The 24,757-nt window shown below is 36.6% G+C and overlaps 14 protein-coding genes and 1 pseudogene across 14 annotated transcripts; 3 read left to right on the top strand and 12 right to left on the bottom strand.

Moving 5' to 3' along the window:
- Nucleotides 1-1,293: 1,293 nt before the first annotated feature.
- Nucleotides 1,294-1,756, bottom strand: LOC139505211 (histone H2A). The gene has a single exon (XM_071294971.1). The coding sequence runs from the start codon at nt 1,723-1,725 to the stop codon at nt 1,348-1,350; it is 378 nt and encodes a 125-aa protein (XP_071151072.1). The 5' UTR covers nt 1,726-1,756; the 3' UTR covers nt 1,294-1,347.
- Nucleotides 1,757-3,170: 1,414 nt separating this feature from the next.
- Nucleotides 3,171-3,795, bottom strand: LOC139505212 (histone H4). The gene has a single exon (XM_071294972.1). It carries the CDS (start codon nt 3,527-3,529, stop codon nt 3,218-3,220), a length of 312 nt encoding a protein of 103 aa, XP_071151073.1. The 5' UTR covers nt 3,530-3,795; the 3' UTR covers nt 3,171-3,217.
- A 1,368-nt stretch (nt 3,796-5,163) lies between these two features.
- On the bottom strand, nt 5,164-6,138 carry LOC139505202 (histone H3). The gene has a single exon (XM_071294963.1). The coding sequence runs from the start codon at nt 5,680-5,682 to the stop codon at nt 5,272-5,274; it is 411 nt and encodes a 136-aa protein (XP_071151064.1). The 5' UTR covers nt 5,683-6,138; the 3' UTR covers nt 5,164-5,271.
- A 919-nt stretch (nt 6,139-7,057) lies between these two features.
- LOC139505207 (histone H2A) lies at nt 7,058-7,520 on the bottom strand. Its single transcript, XM_071294967.1, has one exon. It carries the CDS (start codon nt 7,487-7,489, stop codon nt 7,112-7,114), a length of 378 nt encoding a protein of 125 aa, XP_071151068.1. The 5' UTR covers nt 7,490-7,520; the 3' UTR covers nt 7,058-7,111.
- A 205-nt stretch (nt 7,521-7,725) lies between these two features.
- LOC139505209 (histone H2B) lies at nt 7,726-8,189 on the top strand. Its single transcript, XM_071294969.1, has one exon. The coding sequence runs from the start codon at nt 7,766-7,768 to the stop codon at nt 8,138-8,140; it is 375 nt and encodes a 124-aa protein (XP_071151070.1). The 5' UTR covers nt 7,726-7,765; the 3' UTR covers nt 8,141-8,189.
- Nucleotides 8,190-8,933: 744 nt separating this feature from the next.
- On the bottom strand, nt 8,934-9,559 carry LOC139505210 (histone H4). The gene has a single exon (XM_071294970.1). It carries the CDS (start codon nt 9,290-9,292, stop codon nt 8,981-8,983), a length of 312 nt encoding a protein of 103 aa, XP_071151071.1. The 5' UTR covers nt 9,293-9,559; the 3' UTR covers nt 8,934-8,980.
- Nucleotides 9,560-10,927: 1,368 nt separating this feature from the next.
- Nucleotides 10,928-11,902, bottom strand: LOC139505201 (histone H3). The gene has a single exon (XM_071294962.1). The coding sequence runs from the start codon at nt 11,443-11,445 to the stop codon at nt 11,035-11,037; it is 411 nt and encodes a 136-aa protein (XP_071151063.1). The 5' UTR covers nt 11,446-11,902; the 3' UTR covers nt 10,928-11,034.
- Nucleotides 11,903-12,828: 926 nt separating this feature from the next.
- LOC139505208 (histone H2A) lies at nt 12,829-13,291 on the bottom strand. Its single transcript, XM_071294968.1, has one exon. It carries the CDS (start codon nt 13,258-13,260, stop codon nt 12,883-12,885), a length of 378 nt encoding a protein of 125 aa, XP_071151069.1. The 5' UTR covers nt 13,261-13,291; the 3' UTR covers nt 12,829-12,882.
- A 205-nt stretch (nt 13,292-13,496) lies between these two features.
- On the top strand, nt 13,497-13,960 carry LOC139505204 (histone H2B). The gene has a single exon (XM_071294965.1). The coding sequence runs from the start codon at nt 13,537-13,539 to the stop codon at nt 13,909-13,911; it is 375 nt and encodes a 124-aa protein (XP_071151066.1). The 5' UTR covers nt 13,497-13,536; the 3' UTR covers nt 13,912-13,960.
- Nucleotides 13,961-14,705: 745 nt separating this feature from the next.
- LOC139505205 (histone H4) lies at nt 14,706-15,330 on the bottom strand. Its single transcript, XM_071294966.1, has one exon. It carries the CDS (start codon nt 15,062-15,064, stop codon nt 14,753-14,755), a length of 312 nt encoding a protein of 103 aa, XP_071151067.1. The 5' UTR covers nt 15,065-15,330; the 3' UTR covers nt 14,706-14,752.
- Nucleotides 15,331-16,699: 1,369 nt separating this feature from the next.
- Nucleotides 16,700-17,673, bottom strand: LOC139505198 (histone H3). The gene has a single exon (XM_071294960.1). It carries the CDS (start codon nt 17,215-17,217, stop codon nt 16,807-16,809), a length of 411 nt encoding a protein of 136 aa, XP_071151061.1. The 5' UTR covers nt 17,218-17,673; the 3' UTR covers nt 16,700-16,806.
- A 929-nt stretch (nt 17,674-18,602) lies between these two features.
- On the bottom strand, nt 18,603-19,065 carry LOC139505203 (histone H2A). Its single transcript, XM_071294964.1, has one exon. The coding sequence runs from the start codon at nt 19,032-19,034 to the stop codon at nt 18,657-18,659; it is 378 nt and encodes a 125-aa protein (XP_071151065.1). The 5' UTR covers nt 19,035-19,065; the 3' UTR covers nt 18,603-18,656.
- Nucleotides 19,066-19,270: 205 nt separating this feature from the next.
- On the top strand, nt 19,271-19,734 carry LOC139505199 (histone H2B). The gene has a single exon (XM_071294961.1). The coding sequence runs from the start codon at nt 19,311-19,313 to the stop codon at nt 19,683-19,685; it is 375 nt and encodes a 124-aa protein (XP_071151062.1). The 5' UTR covers nt 19,271-19,310; the 3' UTR covers nt 19,686-19,734.
- Nucleotides 19,735-20,480: 746 nt separating this feature from the next.
- On the bottom strand, nt 20,481-21,106 carry LOC139505213 (histone H4-like). The gene is given in 2 exon segments (XM_071294973.1): nt 20,481-20,677; nt 20,679-21,106. Coding segments are annotated over 2 exon segments (312 nt in total). The 5' UTR covers nt 20,841-21,106; the 3' UTR covers nt 20,481-20,527.
- Nucleotides 21,107-22,594: 1,488 nt separating this feature from the next.
- LOC139505206 (histone H3-like) lies at nt 22,595-23,163 on the bottom strand (annotated as a pseudogene).
- Between the last annotated feature and the right edge of the window lie 1,594 nt (nt 23,164-24,757).

Raw genomic sequence — 24,757 nt, 5'->3', positions numbered from 1 at the left:
GCTTGCCGGAGGATTGAAATCACGGTGACGATTGGATCACCACCTTACATAAAGCTGCGTTGATTGGTCGCATATCTTAAATCTGATTGGACTGATTTGTAAGGGACTTTGACAGTTTTCAATCCATTTTTTACTGAAAAACTGCTCAACCAAGCTGACAGTAAAAATGCCCCCTTTTTTTCATTCAAAATTACAGTTTCTGATCATCAATCATTGCTCAACAATAGTAAATTAGTGTCACGGTTTCATATGATAAATCTGAAGAAGAAAAAAATATAATGAAAAAGGTCAAAATACATGCAGAAACATTAAGGAAAGGAAAGAAAATAAAACAGGAAAAAATAAAAATAAAATGCAGTTTGAACACTAACAAAGCGAAATCTAATGCAAAAACAGAAACAAATGGAATTACACATTCCCGACATGACATTGTACGGATCGGCTGAGTTTCTTTATTGTTGTATTATGTCATATTTATGTATATTTTAATATAAAAAAAGAAGATGTGGTATGATTTTCGTTTGGGCTTGGCACATTTGTCACATTGTCTGATTGTCGGTGTGCTTACATCGATTCCACATCTTTAATACACAAACAATAAATAAATAAATAAATAATAAATAAATAAATAAAGACAGAAAGACAGAGAGAGAGAGAGAGATAGATAGAGAGAGAGAGAGAGAGGAGAGAGGAGAGAGAGAGAGAGAGAGAGAGAGAGAGAGAGAGAGAGAGAGAGAGAGAGAGAGAGAGAGAGAGAGAGAGAGAGAGAGAGAGAGAGAGATGCTGAAAAAATGGAAAAGGAAAAGAATGGAAAGTACATATCATATATAAAAGTGTTGACGAAGAGATACTGTTAACAAAACTATAAATAAATTATAATAATAAAAAAACACACACCTTCTCAGATGAATCTAAGCATGCTCGCATCAATAACCAAGAGAGAGAAAGAAGAGAGCAGACTAGTATTAAATATAAATACTATCAGTGTTTTTTTTCCCCGACAAACTTTATATGATTTAACTGAGCTACTAGTGGGTTCAAAGAGTCAGAAAGTACGACAATAAATGTTCTGATGAAGAAGACTGAAAAAGTTACTAGACTTAGTGTTATGCTATAAGAACTGTACTTAAAATGGGATGCGTTAGAGAGAGAAGAAAGAAGAATCACGGAAGAAGGGACATCTATATTTTAGACATTTTTTATTTGTTATGTAGTAGAATATATTTTTTTAATTATGTATGGGGAATAAAGTATTACTAAGATGTACAACAATTTTAGACTCTTTTGAAAATATTGGTGGCCCTGAAAAGGGCCGTTGTTAAGTGAGTAATCTGATATATCCACTTTTTACTTGGCAGCTTTCTGGGTCTTCTTTGGTAGAAGTACAGCCTGGATGTTTGGTAGAACACCTCCCTGGGCAATGGTGACACCAGACAAGAGTTTGTTCAACTCTTCGTCGTTTCTGATGGCCAACTGGAGATGACGGGGAATGATTCTGCTCTTCTTGTTGTCACGAGCGGCGTTTCCTGCCAACTCCAATACTTCAGCTGCTAAGTATTCTAGGACAGCTGCGAGGTACACTGGTGCACCGGCACCAACTCTCTCGGCATAGTTTCCTTTCCTCAAAAGTCTGTGGATACGACCGACTGGGAACTGAAGTCCGGCACGGGATGACCTAGACTTTGCCTTTGCTTTTGCTTTTCCTCCTTTTCCTCGTCCTGACATTTTGTTCTATTTGGTTGATCGACACTGAGTAAAGTGATACAATTTTTCTTTAAAATTTAGCTTATATACCCACTAAACGGATTGAACGATGTTTTTATTATACACCAATCAGAACGAAGCTCTCTGCGGGCAGTTAGGCTACCGAACATTCAACATGTTATGGGTGCTCTCTCCGAGGTTCGCGTTCAAGAAAATCTTTCAATCCGTTTTGCCCAGTATATAAACAAATTGAAAATAATTTTTCACCATTACTTATTTGATTATCAAACCAGTAACATGCCACCCAAAGTAGGAACTAAAGGAGCCAAGAAGGCCGTCACCAAGGCAAAGACTGCCAGACCCGGCGGTGACAAGAAAAGGAGGAGGAAGAGACGTGAATCCTATGCTATCTACATCTACAAAGTCTTGAGACAAGTTCACCCCGACACCGGAGTGTCCTCAAAGGCAATGTCCATCATGAACAGCTTCGTCAACGATATATTCGAGAGAATCGCAGCAGAGGCTTCCCGATTGGCACACTACAACAAAAGATCTACCATCACATCCCGGGAGATCCAGACCGCTGTCCGTCTTCTCTTACCCGGAGAATTGGCCAAGCACGCTGTCAGTGAAGGTACCAAAGCCGTCACCAAATACACCAGCAGCAAGTAAACAGTCTGAAGTTTATAACTTCACAAACGGCCCTTTTCAGGGCCACCAACATTTTTCAAAAAGAATTTACATTTGTTGTACATCATGTCAAACTTCTAAACAAAGCTATAAATCCCAACCCCCAGCTATAACTACTTTCAAACTATTTCAATAGTATATGGTTACTTTTCTCTTCTTTCTATCTGTATAACAAATATACGTGTATTTCACTCATTCTGTAGTATTTAATTTGTCAAAACTGCAAAGCGTAAATACATAAATCATGAAGAACAAAACAGTGCTTTCATTCCAATTAATAGAGTTGATAAATTTACGATTTCTTTTGCTTTTCGGGAGAAAAAAAATATTGCGAGAATTATTTTACACGGAAACAAGAACATTACCTAATCTTAAACCACGCAAAAACTTTATAATTGAATATAACAGAATCTACAGATTTTGTGTGTAAAAGTCCGTGCATTTGTTTTGAAATTTTCTCTCTTCATGTAGGCAAATGCACGGACTTGTTGATCTTTGAACGTATTCATAAACCTTCAGAAATATAAATTCTCAAATAAATACAAGAGTAAGAGTAAGGAAGTTAATTAAAAAGAAAGCCAGATATTAAAAAAAAAGGGGGGGGGGGGGATAACGAGAGAGAGAGAAAATAGTTGCGGATCAGGATCAGGGAAAACAAGAAAACGGTTGAAAAATTCATGAACATTACAGAAAAGAATAGAAGTGGGAGCAAGCTTTGATTTCAAGATTTAGCTTAAAACGATGTACAACAAATCTAAGATTCTTTTTGAAAAATGTTGGTGGCCCTGAAAAGGGCCGTTGTTGATATTAGCCGGGTGGCTGTTTAACCTCCGAATCCGTACAAGGTACGTCCTTGACGTTTCAAAGCGTAGACAACATCCATGGCAGTGACAGTCTTCCTCTTGGCGTGCTCTGTGTATGTGACAGCATCACGGATGACATTTTCCAAGAAAACTTTAAGGACACCGCGGGTTTCCTCATAGATGAGTCCAGATATACGTTTTACTCCACCTCTTCTTGCTAAACGACGGATGGCTGGCTTGGTGATACCTTGGATGTTATCACGCAACACCTTCCTGTGACGCTTGGCGCCTCCTTTTCCTAGACCTTTACCTCCTTTTCCTCTGCCTGACATGTTTAACTATTTGTGGTGATTAGTTAAATAATACTTTCCGTCTAACAGCGACTCTTTATATATCACCAACGCGGCCGTAAAAGAAGTATCACACATTTTCAGTTAACTGTTGTCTGATTGGCTTACGTTGTTTTATTCCGGGAGGTAACTCCGTACTGCCTTAAACTGTGTACACTTTCAATCCACTTTTTCATTCTAGGTCTGAAAAATATAATAATTCATATCAGACAGTAAATTTTTAAGAAAAAACTATTATTGAACAGAAAAAAACTTTCAATCGGAATAAAAATGACTGAAGGAGACAAAAAAAAAGTTCCAAAATGTGGAAAAGTTTTCATTTTAAGATAGAAAAGTATGATAAATAAATGATAAATGAAAATCACTTTAGACAGTCAAAATTATAAAGATAATTATTTGCTTTCTCTGAACAGATATTTTCATTCAATGTCAATACACATTTCAACTTAATGGAATGGAATTTAGTTGGGAAAAAAAAAACCTCACAGACATATCTAGGAATACTGGTTATCTATTTGTCTACTTGATGTACCCAGAAATTGGATACATCACAGGATTTTACATGCTTGCAGTTTTCTACCTGTCTTTCATAACTCAACATCATCTGTCAAAGCTGTGCTTGCCATCCATCAAAGATCTGCTGCAGGTACTTCAGATCATAAATGAGAGAATGTATGAATAAAACTGTTATTGTTATTACTATTAAAGATTTTTTTCTTTTAGGTATTACAGTGAAGAAAAGAGATGCCCCTGACTGCGGGTAAAACTTCTTATGTGTGCATCTTCCTTTCAGTTTTATTTTTAAACGCCATTCTATATTTATCCACAGTATGACGATGACAATTTCATCAGCCAATCCAATAAAAATGTTAATGCGCACACATGTACTTACTATTCTGAAGACATCTTTTAGCCAGAAAAGTTTATAATAAGTCTGAAAACTACTTTTTATCATATAAAAAAGCTTATAAGTGCAAGATATATGCTTACATGGACTTCCTACAGTGAAATTTTGTGGGGACTACTTGGACCCGTACCGAAATTATATTAATTTAAATAGAAATTTCATGATTTTGTAAACTAGCAGCAAGACAAGACTCTAAAGTGGACAAAATATATTACTACATACATGATAAAAATTTTCTTTACAATTCTGACTGAAAAAGAGCTCTAAATTTTTGATAAAAGTACCCTGTAATATCAGCTTTTCTAAAAGAAATATTCAAATTAATGAATTATACAAGATATTTACACTCTAACTTAAAAAAAAAAAGGTTATATTTTGGCCAGTTGGTGGTTCTCTTTCTTTGGTCTAGACTCCTGGTGTAAATAATACATCAAAAGAAGACAAGACAAAACAAGCGAAGAAAAGAAAAGAACAGAAGAACAGATAGAAACATTCATATGTTGATCTTTTTTTTATATAATGTACTATTTAATATTCTACACACAAGGACATACATGTACCATGATAAACAAACACCCCCCTTTTTTTTTGTGATGAGACTTGTGTGTATATATTTCATAAAATTTATTTTTTGTCTATGTATTGCTTTGCATATAGATGGATTCAACAAGAAGAAATAAAAGAGAGAGAGAGATGGGGAAAAGAGGGGTTCAGCTATGTTTCTAATTTTCATGTACAACAATTTATAGATTCTTTTTGAAAAATATTGGTGGCCCTGAAAAGGGCCGTTATGTTTTGGTGAAAAAAATCACACTTCTTAAGCACGTTCTCCACGGATTCTTCGGGCCAATTGGATATCCTTTGGCATGATGGTTACTCTCTTGGCGTGAATTGCGCACAAGTTGGTATCCTCGAAGAGACCGACCAAGTAGGCTTCGCTGGCTTCCTGTAGGGCCATGACGGCTGAACTCTGGAATCGGAGATCAGTTTTGAAGTCCTGGGCGATTTCACGGACTAATCTCTGGAAGGGGAGTTTCCTGATGAGGAGCTCTGTGCTCTTCTGGTATCTCCTGATTTCTCGGAGAGCGACTGTTCCTGGCCTGTATCTATGTGGTTTCTTGACTCCACCGGTTGCAGGTGCGCTCTTACGGGCGGCCTTGGTGGCAAGTTGTTTTCTTGGAGCTTTACCTCCGGTGGATTTACGTGCAGTTTGCTTTGTTCGTGCCATGATTATTAGCTCTGTGGACGATTTGCTACAGAAAGAATACTTGAAAATTTCGGTGAATGTGTTTTTGTGCTTGCCGGGAGGATTGAAATCACGGTGACGATTGGATCACCACTTACATAAAGCTGGCGTTGATTGGTCCGCATATCTTAAATCTGATTGGACTGATTTGTAAGGGACTTTGACAGTTTTCAATCCATTTTTTACTGAAAAACTGCTCAACCCAAGCTGACAGTAAAAATGCCCCCTTTTTTTCATTCAAAATTACAGTTTCTGATCATCAATCATTGCTCAACAATAGTAAATTAGTGTCACGGTTTCAATATGATAAATCTGAAGAAGAAAAAAATAATAATGAAAAAAGGTCAAAATACATGCAGAAACATTAAGGAAAGGAAAGAAAAATAAAACAGGAAAAAATAAAAATAAAATGCAGTTTGAACACTAACAAAGCGAAATCTAATGCAAAAACAGAAACAAATGGAATTACACATTCCCGACATGACATTGTACGGATCGGCTGAGTTTCTTTATTGTTGTATTATGTCATATTTATGTATATTTAATATAAAAAAAGAAGATGTGGTATGATTTTCGTTTGGGCTTGGCACATTTGTCACATTGTCTGATTGTCGGTGTGCTTACATCGATTCCACATCTTTAATACACAAACAATAAATAAATAAATAAATAAATAAATAAATAAATAAAGACAGAAAGACAGAGAGAGAGAGAGAGATAGATAGAGAGAGAGAGAGAGAGAGAGAGAGAGAGAGAGAGAGAGAGAGAGAGAGAGAGAGAGAGAGAGAGAGAGAGAGAGAGAGAGAGAGAGAGAGAGAGAGAGAGAGAGAGAGAGATGCTGAAAAAAATGGAAAAAGGAAAAGAATGGAAAGTACATATCATATATAAAAGTGTTGACGAAAGAGATACTGTTAACAAAAACTATAAATAAATTATAATAATAAAAAAACACACACCTTCTCAGATGAATCTAAGCATGCTCGCATCAATAACCAAGAGAGAGAAAGAAGAGAGCAGACTAGTATTAAATATAAATACTATCAGTGTTTTTTTTCCCCCGACAAACTTTATATGATTTAACTGAGCTACTAGTGGGTTCAAAGAGTCAGAAAGTACGACAATAAATGTTCTGATGAAGAAGACTGAAAAAGTTACTAGACTTAGTGTTATGCTATAAGAACTGTACTTAAAATGGGATGCGTTAGAGAGAGAAGAAAAGAAGAATCACGGAAGAAGGGACATCTATATTTTAGACATTTTTTATTTGTTATGTAGTAGAATATATTTTTTTTAATTATGTATGGGGAATAAAGTATTACTAAGATGTACAACAATTTTAGACTCTTTTTGAAAAATATTGGTGGCCCTGAAAAGGGCCGTTGTTAAGTGAGTAATCTGATATATCCACTTTTTACTTGGCAGCTTTCTGGGTCTTCTTTGGTAGAAGTACAGCCTGGATGTTTGGTAGAACACCTCCCTGGGCAATGGTGACACCAGACAAGAGTTTGTTCAACTCTTCGTCGTTTCTGATGGCCAACTGGAGATGACGGGGAATGATTCTGCTCTTCTTGTTGTCACGAGCGGCGTTTCCTGCCAACTCCAATACTTCAGCTGCTAAGTATTCTAGGACAGCTGCGAGGTACACTGGTGCACCGGCACCAACTCTCTCGGCATAGTTTCCTTTCCTCAAAAGTCTGTGGATACGACCGACTGGGAACTGAAGTCCGGCACGGGATGACCTAGACTTTGCCTTTGCTTTTGCTTTTCCTCCTTTTCCTCGTCCTGACATTTTGTTCTATTTGGTTGATCGACACTGAGTAAAGTGATACAATTTTTCTTTAAAATTTAGCTTATATACCCACTAAACGGATTGAACGATGTTTTTATTATACACCAATCAGAACGAAGCTCTCTGCGGGCAGTTAGGCTACCGAACATTCAACATGTTATGGGTGCTCTCTCCGAGGTTCGCGTTCAAGAAAATCTTTCAATCCGTTTTGCCCAGTATATAAACAAATTGAAAATAATTTTTCACCATTACTTATTTGATTATCAAACCAGTAACATGCCACCCAAAGTAGGAACTAAAGGAGCCAAGAAGGCCGTCACCAAGGCAAAGACTGCCAGACCCGGCGGTGACAAGAAAAGGAGGAGGAAGAGACGTGAATCCTATGCTATCTACATCTACAAAGTCTTGAGACAAGTTCACCCCGACACCGGAGTGTCCTCAAAGGCAATGTCCATCATGAACAGCTTCGTCAACGATATATTCGAGAGAATCGCAGCAGAGGCTTCCCGATTGGCACACTACAACAAAAGATCTACCATCACATCCCGGGAGATCCAGACCGCTGTCCGTCTTCTCTTACCCGGAGAATTGGCCAAGCACGCTGTCAGTGAAGGTACCAAAGCCGTCACCAAATACACCAGCAGCAAGTAAACAGTCTGAAGTTTATAACTTCACAAACGGCCCTTTTCAGGGCCACCAACATTTTTCAAAAAGAATTTACATTTGTTGTACATCATGTCAAACTTCTAAACAAAGCTATAAATCCCAACCCCCAGCTATAACTACTTTCAAACTATTTCAATAGTATATGGTTACTTTTCTCTTCTTTCTATCTGTATAACAAATATACGTGTATTTCACTCATTCTGTAGTATTTAATTTGTCAAAACTGCAAAGCGTAAATACATAAATCATGAAGAACAAAACAGTGCTTTCATTCCAATTAATAGAGTTGATAAATTTACGATTTCTTTTGCTTTTCGGGAGAAAAAAAATATTGCGAGAATTATTTTACACGGAAACAAGAACATTACCTAATCTTAAACCACGCAAAAACTTTATAATTGAATATAACAGAATCTACAGATTTTGTGTGTAAAAGTCCGTGCATTTGTTTTGAAATTTTCTCTCTTCATGTAGGCAAATGCACGGACTTGTTGATCTTTGAACGTATTCATAAACCTTCAGAAATATAAATTCTCAAATAAATACAAGAGTAAGAGTAAGGAAGTTAATTAAAAAGAAAGCCAGATATTAAAAAAAAAGGGGGGGGGGGGATAACGAGAGAGAGAGAAAATAGTTGCGGATCAGGATCAGGGAAAACAAGAAAACGGTTGAAAAATTCATGAACATTACAGAAAAGAATAGAAGTGGGAGCAAGCTTTGATTTCAAGATTTAGCTTAAAACGATGTACAACAAATCTAAGATTCTTTTTGAAAAATGTTGGTGGCCCTGAAAAGGGCCGTTGTTGATATTAGCCGGGTGGCTGTTTAACCTCCGAATCCGTACAAGGTACGTCCTTGACGTTTCAAAGCGTAGACAACATCCATGGCAGTGACAGTCTTCCTCTTGGCGTGCTCTGTGTATGTGACAGCATCACGGATGACATTTTCCAAGAAAACTTTAAGGACACCGCGGGTTTCCTCATAGATGAGTCCAGATATACGTTTTACTCCACCTCTTCTTGCTAAACGACGGATGGCTGGCTTGGTGATACCTTGGATGTTATCACGCAACACCTTCCTGTGACGCTTGGCGCCTCCTTTTCCTAGACCTTTACCTCCTTTTCCTCTGCCTGACATGTTTAACTATTTGTGGTGATTAGTTAAATAATACTTTCCGTCTAACAGCGACTCTTTATATATCACCAACGCGGCCGTAAAAGAAGTATCACACATTTTCAGTTAACTGTTGTCTGATTGGCTTACGTTGTTTTATTCCGGGAGGTAACTCCGTACTGCCTTAAACTGTGTACACTTTCAATCCACTTTTTCATTCTAGGTCTGAAAAATATAATAATTCATATCAGACAGTAAATTTTTAAGAAAAAACTATTATTGAACAGAAAAAAACTTTCAATCGGAATAAAAATGACTGAAGGAGACAAAAAAAAAGTTCCAAAATGTGGAAAAGTTTTCATTTTAAGATAGAAAAGTATGATAAATAAATGATAAATGAAAATCACTTTAGACAGTCAAAATTATAAAGATAATTATTTGCTTTCTCTGAACAGATATTTTCATTCAATGTCAATACACATTTCAACTTAATGGAATGGAATTTAGTTGGGAAAAAAAAAACCTCACAGACATATCTAGGAATACTGGTTATCTATTTGTCTACTTGATGTACCCAGAAATTGGATACATCACAGGATTTTACATGCTTGCAGTTTTCTACCTGTCTTTCATAACTCAACATCATCTGTCAAAGCTGTGCTTGCCATCCATCAAAGATCTGCTGCAGGTACTTCAGATCATAAATGAGAGAATGTATGAATAAAACTGTTATTGTTATTACTATTAAAGATTTTTTTCTTTTAGGTATTACAGTGAAGAAAAGAGATGCCCCTGACTGCGGGTAAAACTTCTTATGTGTGCATCTTCCTTTCAGTTTTATTTTTAAACGCCATTCTATATTTATCCACAGTATGACGATGACAATTTCATCAGCCAATCCAATAAAAATGTTAATGCGCACACATGTACTTACTATTCTGAAGACATCTTTTAGCCAGAAAAGTTTATAATAAGTCTGAAAACTACTTTTTATCATATAAAAAAGCTTATAAGTGCAAGATATATGCTTACATGGACTTCCTACAGTGAAATTTTGTGGGGACTACTTGGACCCGTACCGAAATTATATTAATTTAAATAGAAATTTCATGATTTTGTAAACTAGCAGCAAGACAAGACTCTAAAGTGGACAAAATATATTACTACATACATGATAAAAATTTTCTTTACAATTCTGACTGAAAAAGAGCTCTAAATTTTTGATAAAAGTACCCTGTAATATCAGCTTTTCTAAAAGAAATATTCAAATTAATGAATTATACAAGATATTTACACTCTAACTTAAAAAAAAAAAGGTTATATTTTGGCCAGTTGGTGGTTCTCTTTCTTTGGTCTAGACTCCTGGTGTAAATAATACATCAAAAGAAGACAAGACAAAACAAGCGAAGAAAAGAAAAGAACAGAAGAACAGATAGAAACATTCATATGTTGATCTTTTTTTTATATAATGTACTATTTAATATTCTACACACAAGGACATACATGTACCATGATAAACAAACACCCCCCTTTTTTTTTGTGATGAGACTTGTGTGTATATATTTCATAAAATTTATTTTTTGTCTATGTATTGCTTTGCATATAGATGGATTCAACAAGAAGAAATAAAAGAGAGAGAGAGATGGGGAAAAGAGGGGTTCAGCTATGTTTCTAATTTTCATGTACAACAATTTATAGATTCTTTTTGAAAAATATTGGTGGCCCTGAAAAGGGCCGTTATGTTTTGGTGAAAAAAATCACACTTCTTAAGCACGTTCTCCACGGATTCTTCGGGCCAATTGGATATCCTTTGGCATGATGGTTACTCTCTTGGCGTGAATTGCGCACAAGTTGGTATCCTCGAAGAGACCGACCAAGTAGGCTTCGCTGGCTTCCTGTAGGGCCATGACGGCTGAACTCTGGAATCGGAGATCAGTTTTGAAGTCCTGGGCGATTTCACGGACTAATCTCTGGAAGGGGAGTTTCCTGATGAGGAGCTCTGTGCTCTTCTGGTATCTCCTGATTTCTCGGAGAGCGACTGTTCCTGGCCTGTATCTATGTGGTTTCTTGACTCCACCGGTTGCAGGTGCGCTCTTACGGGCGGCCTTGGTGGCAAGTTGTTTTCTTGGAGCTTTACCTCCGGTGGATTTACGTGCAGTTTGCTTTGTTCGTGCCATGATTATTAGCTCTGTGGACGATTTGCTACAGAAAGAATACTTGAAAATTTCGGTGAATGTGTTTTTGTGCTTGCCGGGAGGATTGAAATCACGGTGACGATTGGATCACCACTTACATAAAGCTGGCGTTGATTGGTCCGCATATCTTAAATCTGATTGGACTGATTTGTAAGGGACTTTGACAGTTTTCAATCCATTTTTTACTGAAAAACTGCTCAACCCAAGCTGACAGTAAAAATGCCCCCTTTTTTTCATTCAAAATTACAGTTTCTGATCATCAATCATTGCTCAACAATAGTAAATTAGTGTCACGGTTTCAATATGATAAATCTGAAGAAGAAAAAAATAATAATGAAAAAAGGTCAAAATACATGCAGAAACATTAAGGAAAGGAAAGAAAAATAAAACAGGAAAAAATAAAAATAAAATGCAGTTTGAACACTAACAAAGCGAAATCTAATGCAAAAACAGAAACAAATGGAATTACACATTCCCGACATGACATTGTACGGATCGGCTGAGTTTCTTTATTGTTGTATTATGTCATATTTATGTATATTTAATATAAAAAAAGAAGATGTGGTATGATTTTCGTTTGGGCTTGGCACATTTGTCACATTGTCTGATTGTCGGTGTGCTTACATCGATTCCACATCTTTAATACACAAACAATAAATAAATAAATAAATAAATAAATAAATAAATAAAGACAGAAAGACAGAGAGAGAGAGAGAGATAGATAGAGAGAGAGAGAGAGAGAGAGAGAGAGAGAGAGAGAGAGAGAGAGAGAGAGAGAGAGAGAGAGAGAGAGAGAGAGAGAGAGAGAGAGAGAGAGAGAGAGAGAGAGAGAGAGAGAGAGAGATGCTGAAAAAAATGGAAAAAGGAAAAGAATGGAAAGTACATATCATATATAAAAGTGTTGACGAAAGAGATACTGTTAACAAAAACTATAAATAAATTATAATAATAAAAAAACACACACCTTCTCAGATGAATCTAAGCATGCTCGCATCAATAACCAAGAGAGAGAAAGAAGAGAGCAGACTAGTATTAAATATAAATACTATCAGTGTTTTTTTTCCCCCGACAAACTTTATATGATTTAACTGAGCTACTAGTGGGTTCAAAGAGTCAGAAAGTACGACAATAAATGTTCTGATGAAGAAGACTGAAAAAGTTACTAGACTTAGTGTTATGCTATAAGAACTGTACTTAAAATGGGATGCGTTAGAGAGAGAAGAAAAGAAGAATCACGGAAGAAGGGACATCTATATTTTAGACATTTTTTATTTGTTATGTAGTAGAATATATTTTTTTTAATTATGTATGGGGAATAAAGTATTACTAAGATGTACAACAATTTTAGACTCTTTTTGAAAAATATTGGTGGCCCTGAAAAGGGCCGTTGTTAAGTGAGTAATCTGATATATCCACTTTTTACTTGGCAGCTTTCTGGGTCTTCTTTGGTAGAAGTACAGCCTGGATGTTTGGTAGAACACCTCCCTGGGCAATGGTGACACCAGACAAGAGTTTGTTCAACTCTTCGTCGTTTCTGATGGCCAACTGGAGATGACGGGGAATGATTCTGCTCTTCTTGTTGTCACGAGCGGCGTTTCCTGCCAACTCCAATACTTCAGCTGCTAAGTATTCTAGGACAGCTGCGAGGTACACTGGTGCACCGGCACCAACTCTCTCGGCATAGTTTCCTTTCCTCAAAAGTCTGTGGATACGACCGACTGGGAACTGAAGTCCGGCACGGGATGACCTAGACTTTGCCTTTGCTTTTGCTTTTCCTCCTTTTCCTCGTCCTGACATTTTGTTCTATTTGGTTGATCGACACTGAGTAAAGTGATACAATTTTTCTTTAAAATTTAGCTTATATACCCACTAAACGGATTGAACGATGTTTTTATTATACACCAATCAGAACGAAGCTCTCTGCGGGCAGTTAGGCTACCGAACATTCAACATGTTATGGGTGCTCTCTCCGAGGTTCGCGTTCAAGAAAATCTTTCAATCCGTTTTGCCCAGTATATAAACAAATTGAAAATAATTTTTCACCATTACTTATTTGATTATCAAACCAGTAACATGCCACCCAAAGTAGGAACTAAAGGAGCCAAGAAGGCCGTCACCAAGGCAAAGACTGCCAGACCCGGCGGTGACAAGAAAAGGAGGAGGAAGAGACGTGAATCCTATGCTATCTACATCTACAAAGTCTTGAGACAAGTTCACCCCGACACCGGAGTGTCCTCAAAGGCAATGTCCATCATGAACAGCTTCGTCAACGATATATTCGAGAGAATCGCAGCAGAGGCTTCCCGATTGGCACACTACAACAAAAGATCTACCATCACATCCCGGGAGATCCAGACCGCTGTCCGTCTTCTCTTACCCGGAGAATTGGCCAAGCACGCTGTCAGTGAAGGTACCAAAGCCGTCACCAAATACACCAGCAGCAAGTAAACAGTCTGAAGTTTATAACTTCACAAACGGCCCTTTTCAGGGCCACCAACATTTTTCAAAAAGAATTTACATTTGTTGTACATCATGTCAAACTTCTAAACAAAGCTATAAATCCCAACCCCCAGCTATAACTACTTTCAAACTATTTCAATAGTATATGGTTACTTTTCTCTTCTTTCTATCTGTATAACAAATATACGTGTATTTCACTCATTCTGTAGTATTTAATTTGTCAAAACTGCAAAGCGTAAATACATAAATCATGAAGAACAAAACAGTGCTTTCATTCCAATTAATAGAGTTGATAAATTTACGATTTCTTTTGCTTTTCGGGAGAAAAAAAATATTGCGAGAATTATTTTACACGGAAACAAGAACATTACCTAATCTTAAACCACGCAAAAACTTTATAATTGAATATAACAGAATCTACAGATTTTGTGTGTAAAAGTCCGTGCATTTGTTTTGAAATTTTCTCTCTTCATGTAGGCAAATGCACGGACTTGTTGATCTTTGAACGTATTCATAAACCTTCAGAAATATAAATTCTCAAATAAATACAAGAGTAAGAGTAAGGAAGTTAATTAAAAAGAAAGCCAGATATTAAAAAAAAAGGGGGGGGGGGGGATAACGAGAGAGAGAGAAAATAGTTGCGGATCAGGATCAGGGAAAACAAGAAAACGGTTGAAAAATTCATGAACATTACAGAAAAGAATAGAAGTGGGAGCAAGCTTTGATTTCAAGATTTAGCTTAAAACGATGTACAACAAATCTAAGATTCTTTTTGAAAAATGTTGGTGGCCCTGAAAAGGGCCGTTGTTGATATTAGCCGGGTGGCTGTTTAACCTCCGAATCCGTACAAGGTACGTCCTTGACGTTTCAAAGCGTAGACAACATCCATGGCAGTGACAGTCTTCCTCTTGGCGTGCTCTGTGTATGTGACAGCATCACGGATGACATTTTCCAAGAAAACTTTAAGGACACCGCGGGTTTCCTCATAGATGAGTCCAGATATACGTTTTACTCCACCTCTTCTTGCTAAACGACGGATGGCTGGCTTGGTGATACCTTGGATGTTATCACGCAACACCTTCCTGTGACGCTTGGCGCCTCCTTTTCCTAGACCTTTACCTCCTTTTCCTCTGCCTGACATGTTTAACTATTTGTGGTGATTAGTTAAATAATACTTTCCGTCTAACAGCGACTCTTTATATATCACCAACGCGGCCGTAAAAGAAGTATCACACATTTTCAGTTAACTGTTGTCTGATTGGCTTACGTTGTTTTATTCCGGGAGGTAACTCCGTACTGCCTTAAACTGTGTACACTTTCAATCCACTTTTTCATTCTAGGTCTGAAAAATATAATAATTCATATCAGACAGTAAATTTTTAAGAAAAAACTATTATTGAACAGAAAAAAACTTTCAATCGGAATAAAAATGACTGAAGGAGACAAAAAAAAAGTTCCAAAATGTGGAAAAGTTTTCATTTTAAGATAGAAAAGTATGATAAATAAATGATAAATGAAAATCACTTTAGACAGTCAAAATTATAAAGATAATTATTTGCTTTCTCTGAACAGATATTTTCATTCAATGTCAATACACATTTCAACTTAATGGAATGGAATTTAGTTGGGAAAAAAAAAACCTCACAGACATATCTAGGAATACTGGTTATCTATTTGTCTACTTGATGTACCCAGAAATTGGATACATCACAGGATTTTACATGCTTGCAGTTTTCTACCTGTCTTTCATAACTCAACATCATCTGTCAAAGCTGTGCTTGCCATCCATCAAAGATCTGCTGCAGGTACTTCAGATCATAAATGAGAGAATGTATGAATAAAACTGTTATTGTTATTACTATTAAAGATTTTTTTCTTTTAGGTATTACAGTGAAGAAAAGAGATGCCCCTGACTGCGGGTAAAACTTCTTATGTGTGCATCTTCCTTTCAGTTTTATTTTTAAACGCCATTCTATATTTATCCACAGTATGACGATGACAATTTCATCAGCCAATCCAATAAAAATGTTAATGCGCACACATGTACTTACTATTCTGAAGACATCTTTTAGCCAGAAAAGTTTATAATAAGTCTGAAAACTACTTTTTATCATATAAAAAAGCTTATAAGTGCAAGATATATGCTTACATGGACTTCCTACAGTGAAATTTTGTGGGGACTACTTGGACCCGTACCGAAATTATATTAATTTAAATAGAAATTTCATGATTTTGTAAACTAGCAGCAAGACAAGACTCTAAAGTGGACAAAATATATTACTACATACATGATAAAAATTTTCTTTACAATTCTGACTGAAAAAGAGCTCTAAATTTTTGATAAAAGTACCCTGTAATATCAGCTTTTCTAAAAGAAATATTCAAATTAATGAATTATACAAGATATTTACACTCTAACTTAAAAAAAAAAAGGTTATATTTTGGCCAGTTGGTGGTTCTCTTTCTTTGGTCTAGACTCCTGGTGTAAATAATACATCAAAAGAAGACAAGACAAAACAAGCGAAGAAAAGAAAAGAACAGAAGAACAGATAGAAACATTCATATGTTGATCTTTTTTTTATATAATGTACTATTTAATATTCTACACACAAGGACATACATGTACCATGATAAACAAACACCCCCCTTTTTTTTTGTGATGAGACTTGTGTGTATATATTTCATAAAATTTATTTTTTGTCTATGTATTGCTTTGCATATAGATGGATTCAACAAGAAGAAATAAAAGAGAGAGAGAGATGGGGAAAAGAGGGGTTCAGCTATGTTTCTAATTTTCATGTACAACAATTTATAGATTCTTTTTGAAAAATATTGGTGGCCCTGAAAAGGGCCGTTATGTTTTGGTGAAAAAAATCACACTTCTTAAGCACGTTCTCCACGGATTCTTCGGGCCAATTGGATATCCTTTGGCATGATGGTTACTCTCTTGGCGTGAATTGCGCACAAGTTGGTATCCTCGAAGAGACCGACCAAGTAGGCTTCGCTGGCTTCCTGTAGGGCCATGACGGCTGAACTCTGGAATCGGAGATCAGTTTTGAAGTCCTGGGCGATTTCACGGACTAATCTCTGGAAGGGGAGTTTCCTGATGAGGAGCTCTGTGCTCTTCTGGTATCTCCTGATTTCTCGGAGAGCGACTGTTCCTGGCCTGTATCTATGTGGTTTCTTGACTCCACCGGTTGCAGGTGCGCTCTTACGGGCGGCCTTGGTGGCAAGTTGTTTTCTTGGAGCTTTACCTCCGGTGGATTTACGTGCAGTTTGCTTTGTTCGTGCCATGATTATTAGCTCTGTGGACGATTTGCTACAGAAAGAATACTTGAAAATTTCGGTGAATGTGTTTTTGTGCTTGCCGGGAGGATTGAAATCACGGTGACGATTGGATCACCACTTACATAAAGCTGGCGTTGATTGGTCCGCATATCTTAAATCTGATTGGACTGATTTGTAAGGGACTTTGACAGTTTTCAATCCATTTTTTACTGAAAAACTGCTCAACCCAAGCTGACAGTAAAAATGCCCCCTTTTTTTCATTCAAAATTACAGTTTCTGATCATCAATCATTGCTCAACAATAGTAAATTAGTGTCACGGTTTCAATATGATAAATCTGAAGAAGAAAAAAATAATAATGAAAAAAGGTCAAAATACATGCAGAAACATTAAGGAAAGGAAAGAAAAATAAAACAGGAAAAAATAAAAATAAAATGCAGTTTGAACACTAACAAAGCGAAATCTAATGCAAAAACAGAAACAAATGGAATTACACATTCCCGACATGACATTGTACGGATCGGCTGAGTTTCTTTATTGTTGTATTATGTCATATTTATGTATATTTAATATAAAAAAAGAAGATGTGGTATGATTTTCGTTTGGGCTTGGCACATTTGTCACATTGTCTGATTGTCGGTGTGCTTACATCGATTCCACATCTTTAATACACAAACAATAAATAAATAAATAAATAAATAAATAAATAAATAAAGACAGAAAGACAGAGAGAGAGAGAGAGATAGATAGAGAGAGAGAGAGAGAGAGAGAGAGAGAGAGAGAGAGAGAGAGAGAGAGAGAGAGAGAGAGAGAGAGAGAGAGAGAGAGAGAGAGAGAGAGAGAGAGAGAGAGAGAGAGAGAGAGAGAGATGCTGAAAAAAATGGAAAAAGGAAAAGAATGGAAAGTACATATCATATATAAAAGTGTTGACGAAAGAGATACTGTTAACAAAAACTATAAATAAATTATAATAATAAAAAAACACACACCTTCTCAGATGAATCTAAGCATGCTCGCATCAATAACCAAGAGAGAGAAAGAAGAGAGCAGACTAGTATTAAATATAAATACTATCAGTGTTTTTTTTCCCCCCGACAAACTTTATATGATTTAACTGAGCTACTAGTGGGTTCAAAGAGTCAGAAAGTACGACAATAAATGTTCTGATGAAGAAGACTGAAAAAGTTACTAGACTTAGTGTTATGCTATAAGAACTGTACTTAAAATGGGATGCGTTAGAGAGAGAAGAAAAGAAGAATCACGGAAGAAGGGACATCTATATTTTAGACATTTTTTATTTGTTATGTAGTAGAATATATTTTTTTTTAATTATGTATGGGGAATAAAGTATTACTAAGATGTACAACAATTTTAGACTCTTTTTGAAAAATATTGGTGGCCCTGAAAAGGGCCGTTGTTAAGTGAGTAATCTGATATATCCACTTTTTACTTGGCAGCTTTCTGGGTCTTCTTTGGTAGAAGTACAGCCTGGATGTTTGGTAGAACACCTCCCTGGGCAATGGTGACACCAGACAAGAGTTTGTTCAACTCTTCGTCGTTTCTGATGGCCAACTGGAGATGACGGGGAATGATTCTGCTCTTCTTGTTGTCACGAGCGGCGTTTCCTGCCAACTCCAATACTTCAGCTGCTAAGTATTCTAGGACAGCTGCGAGGTACACTGGTGCACCGGCACCAACTCTCTCGGCATAGTTTCCTTTCCTCAAAAGTCTGTGGATACGACCGACTGGGAACTGAAGTCCGGCACGGGATGACCTAGACTTTGCCTTTGCTTTTGCTTTTCCTCCTTTTCCTCGTCCTGACATTTTGTTCTATTTGGTTGATCGACACTGAGTAAAGTGATACAATTTTTCTTTAAAATTTAGCTTATATACCCACTAAACGGATTGAACGATGTTTTTATTATACACCAATCAGAACGAAGCTCTCTGCGGGCAGTTAGGCTACCGAACATTCAACATGTTATGGGTGCTCTCTCCGAGGTTCGCGTTCAAGAAAATCTTTCAATCCGTTTTGCCCAGTATATAAACAAATTGAAAATAATTTTTCACCATTACTTATTTGATTATCAAACCAGTAACATGCCACCCAAAGTAGGAACTAAAGGAGCCAAGAAGGCCGTCACCAAGGCAAAGACTGCCAGACCCGGCGGTGACAAGAAAAGGAGGAGGAAGAGACGTGAATCCTATGCTATCTACATCTACAAAGTCTTGAGACAAGTTCACCCCGACACCGGAGTGTCCTCAAAGGCAATGTCCATCATGAACAGCTTCGTCAACGATATATTCGAGAGAATCGCAGCAGAGGCTTCCCGATTGGCACACTACAACAAAAGATCTACCATCACATCCCGGGAGATCCAGACCGCTGTCCGTCTTCTCTTACCCGGAGAATTGGCCAAGCACGCTGTCAGTGAAGGTACCAAAGCCGTCACCAAATACACCAGCAGCAAGTAAACAGTCTGAAGTTTATAACTTCACAAACGGCCCTTTTCAGGGCCACCAACATTTTTCAAAAAGAATTTACATTTGTTGTACATCATGTCAAACTTCTAAACAAAGCTATAAATCCCAACCCCCAGCTATAACTACTTTCAAACTATTTCAATAGTATATGGTTACTTTTCTCTTCTTTCTATCTGTATAACAAATATACGTGTATTTCACTCATTCTGTAGTATTTAATTTGTCAAAACTGCAAAGCGTAAATACATAAATCATGAAGAACAAAACAGTGCTTTCATTCCAATTAATAGAGTTGATAAATTTACGATTTCTTTTGCTTTTCGGGAGAAAAAAAATATTGCGAGAATTATTTTACACGGAAACAAGAACATTACCTAATCTTAAACCACGCAAAAACTTTATAATTGAATATAACAGAATCTACAGATTTTGTGTGTAAAAGTCCGTGCATTTGTTTTGAAATTTTCTCTCTTCATGTAGGCAAATGCACGGACTTGTTGATCTTTGAACGTATTCATAAACCTTCAGAAATATAAATTCTCAAATAAATACAAGAGTAAGAGTAAGGAAGTTAATTAAAAAGAAAGCCAGATATTAAAAAAAAAGGGGGGGGGGGGAGATAACGAGAGAGAGAGAAAATAGTTGCGGATCAGGATCAGGGAAAACAAGAAAACGGTTGAAAAATTCATGAACATTACAGAAAAGAATAGAAGTGGGAGCAAGCTTTGATTTCAAGATTTAGCTTAAAACGATGTACAACAAATCTAAGATTCTTTTTGAAAAATGTTGGTGGCCCTGAAAAGGGCCGTTGTTGATATTAGCCGGGTGGCTGTTTAACCTCCGAATCCGTACAAGGTACGTCCTTGACGTTTCAAAGCGTAGACAACATCCATGGCAGTGACAGTCTTCCTCTTGGCGTGCTCTGTGTATGTGACAGCATCACGGATGACATTTTCCAAGAAAACTTTAAGGACACCGCGGGTTTTCCTCATAGATGAGTCCAGATATACGTTTTACTCCACCTCTTCTTGCTAAACGACGGATGGCTGGCTTGGTGATACCTTGGATGTTATCACGCAACACCTTCCTGTGACGCTTGGCGCCTCCTTTTCCTAGACCTTTACCTCCTTTTCCTCTGCCTGACATGTTTAACTATTTGTGGTGATTAGTTAAATAATACTTTCCGTCTAACAGCGACTCTTTATATATCACCAACGCGGCCGTAAAAGAAGTATCACACATTTTCAGTTAACTGTTGTCTGATTGGCTTACGTTGTTTTATTCCGGGAGGTAACTCCGTACTGCCTTAAACTGTGTACACTTTCAATCCACTTTTTCATTCTAGGTCTGAAAAATATAATAATTCATATCAGACAGTAAATTTTTAAGAAAAAACTATTATTGAACAGAAAAAAACTTTCAATCGGAATAAAAATGACTGAAGGAGACAAAAAAAAAAGTTCCAAAATGTGGAAAAGTTTTCATTTTAAGATAGAAAAGTATGATAAATAAATGATAAATGAAAATCACTTTAGACAGTCAAAATTATAAAGATAATTATTTGCTTTCTCTGAACAGATATTTTCATTCAATGTCAATACACATTTCAACTTAATGGAATGGAATTTAGTTGGGAAAAAAAAAAACCTCACAGACATATCTAGGAATACTGGTTATCTATTTGTCTACTTGATGTACCCAGAAATTGGATACATCACAGGATTTTACATGCTTGCAGTTTTCTACCTGTCTTTCCATAACTACCAACATCATCTGTCAAAGCTGTGCTTGCCATCCATCAAAGATCTGCTGCAGGTACTTCAGATCATAAATGAGAGAATGTATGAATAAAACTGTTATTGTTATTACTATTAAAGATTTTTTTTCCTTTTAGGTATTACAGTGAAGAAAAAGAGATGCCCCTGACTGCGGGTAAAACTTCTTATGTGTGCATCTTCCTTTCAGTTTTATTTTTAAACGCCATTCTATATTTATCCACAGTATGACGATGACAATTTCATCAGCCAATCCAATAAAAAATGTTAATGCGCACACATGTACTTACTATTCTGAAGACATCTTTTAGCCAGAAAAGTTTATAATAAGTCTGAAAACTACTTTTTATCATATAAAAAAGCTTATAAGTGCAAGATATATGCTTACATGGACTTCCTACAGTGAAATTTTGTGGGGGACTACTTGGACCCGTACCGAAATTATATTAATTTAAATAGAAATTTCATGATTTTGTAAACTAGCAGCAAGACAAGACTCTAAAGTGGACAAAATATATTACTACATACATGATAAAAATTTTCTTTACAATTCTGACTGAAAAAGAGCTCTAAATTTTTGATAAAAGTACCCTGTAATATCAGCTTTTCTAAAAGAAATATTCAAATTAATGAATTATACAAGATATTTACACTCTAACTTAAAAAAAAAAAAGGTTATATTTTGGCCAGTTGGTGGTTCTCTTTCTTTGGTCTAGACTCCTGGTGTAAATAATACATCAAAAGAAGACAAGACAAAACAAGCGAAGAAAAGAAAAGAACAGAAGAACAGATAGAAACATTCATATGTTGATCTTTTTTTTTATATAATGTACTATTTAATATTCTACACACAAGGACATACATGTACCATGATAAACAAACACCCCCCTTTTTTTTTGTTGTGATGAGACTTGTGTGTATATATTTCATAAAATTTATTTTTTGTCTATGTATTGCTTTGCATATAGATGGATTCAACAAGAAGAAATAAAAGAGAGAGAGAGATGGGGAAAAGAGGGGTTCAGCTATGTTTCTAATTTTCATGTACAACAATTTATAGATTCTTTTTGAAAAATATTGGTGGCCCTGAAAAGGGCCGTTATGTTTTGGTGAAAAAAAATCACACTTCTTAAGCACGTTCTCCACGGATTCTTCGGGCCAATTGGATATCCTTTGGCATGATGGTTACTCTCTTGGCGTGAATTGCGCACAAGTTGGTATCCTCGAAGAGACCGACCAAGTAGGCTTCGCTGGCTTCCTGTAGGGCCATGACGGCTGAACTCTGGAATCGGAGATCAGTTTTGAAGTCCTGGGCGATTTCACGGACTAATCTCTGGAAGGGGAGTTTTCCTGATGAGGAGCTCTGTGCTCTTCTGGTATCTCCTGATTTCTCGGAGAGCGGACTGTTCCTGGCCTGTATCTATGTGGTTTCTTGACTCCACCGGTTGCAGGTGCGCTCTTACGGGCGGCCTTGGTGGCAAGTTGTTTTCTTTGGAGCTTTACCTCCGGTGGATTTACGTGCAGTTTGCTTTGTTCGTGCCATGATTATTAGCTCTGTGGACGATTTGCTACAGAAAGAATACTTGAAAATTTCGGTGAATGTGTTTTTGTGCTTGCCGGGAGGATTGAAATCACGGTGACGATTGGATCACCACTTACATAAAGCTGGCGTTGATTGGTCCGCATATCTTAAATCTGATTGGACTGATTTGTAAGGGACTTTGACAGTTTTCAATCATTTTTTACTGAAAAACTGCTCAACCCAAGCTGACAGTAAAAATGCCCCCTTTTTTTTCATTCAAAATTACAGTTTCTGATCATCAATCATTGCTCAACAATAGTAAATTAGTGTCACGGTTTCAATATGATAAATCTGAAGAAGAAAAAAAATAATAATGAAAAAAGGTCAAAATACATGCAGAAACATTAAGGAAAGGAAAGAAAAAATAAAACAGGAAAAAATAAAAAATAAAATGCAGTTTGAACACTAACAAAGCGAAATCTAATGCAAAAACAGAAACAAATGGAATTACACATTCCCGACATGACATTGTACGGATCGGCTGAGTTTCTTTATTGTTGTATTATGTCATATTTATGTATATTTAATATAAAAAAAGAAGATGTGGTATGATTTTCGTTTGGGCTTGGCACATTTGTCACATTGTCTGATTGTCGGTGTGCTTACATCGATTCCACATCTTTAATACACAAACAATAAATAAATAAATAAATAAATAAATAAATAAATAAAGACAGAAAGACAGAGAGAGAGAGAGAGATAGATAGAGAGAGAGAGAGAGAGAGAGAGAGAGAGAGAGAGAGAGAGAGAGAGAGAGAGAGAGAGAGAGAGGAGAGAGAGAGAGAGAGAGAGAGAGAGAGAGAGAGAGAGGAGAGAGAGAGAGAGAGATGCTGAAAAAAATGGAAAAAGGAAAAGAATGGAAAGTACATATCATATATAAAAGTGTTGACGAAAGAGATACTGTTAACAAAAACTATAAATAAATTATAATAATAAAAAAAACACACACCTTCTCAGATGAATCTAAGCATGCTCGCATCAATAACCAAGAGAGAGAAAGAAGAGAGCAGACTAGTATTAAATATAAATACTATCAGTGTTTTTTTTCCCCCGACAAACTTTATATGATTTAACTGAGCTACTAGTGGGTTCAAAGAGTCAGAAAGTACGACAATAAATGTTCTGATGAAGAAGACTGAAAAAGTTACTAGACTTAGTGTTATGCTATAAGAACTGTACTTAAAATGGGATGCGTTAGAGAGAGAAGAAAAGAAGAATCACGGAAGAAGGGACATCTATATTTAGACATTTTTTATTTGTTATGTAGTAGAATATATTTTTTTTAATTATGTATGGGGAATAAAGTATTACTAAGATGTACAACAATTTTAGACTCTTTTTGAAAAATATTGGTGGCCCTGAAAAGGGCCGTTGTTAAGTGAGTAATCTGATATATCCACTTTTTACTTGGCAGCTTTCTGGGTCTTCTTTGGTAGAAGTACAGCCTGGATGTTTGGTAGAACACCTCCCTGGGCAATGGTGACACCAGACAAGAGTTTGTTCAACTCTTCGTCGTTTCTGATGGCCAACTGGAGATGACGGGGAATGATTCTGCTCTTCTTGTTTGTCACGAGCGGCGTTTCCTGCCAACTCCAATACTTCAGCTGCTAAGTATTCTAGGACAGCTGCGAGGTACACTGGTGCACCCGGCACCAACTCTCTCGCATAGTTTCCTTTCCTCAAAAGTCTGTGGATACGACCGACTG

Source organism: Mytilus edulis, unplaced genomic scaffold (assembly GCF_963676685.1).
Source record: "Mytilus edulis unplaced genomic scaffold, xbMytEdul2.2 SCAFFOLD_1419, whole genome shotgun sequence".
Lineage (NCBI taxonomy): Eukaryota > Metazoa > Mollusca > Bivalvia > Mytilida > Mytilidae > Mytilus > Mytilus edulis.
Note: the sequence above shows the minus strand (reverse complement) of the source record. Positions and strands in the feature narration are given on the sequence as shown.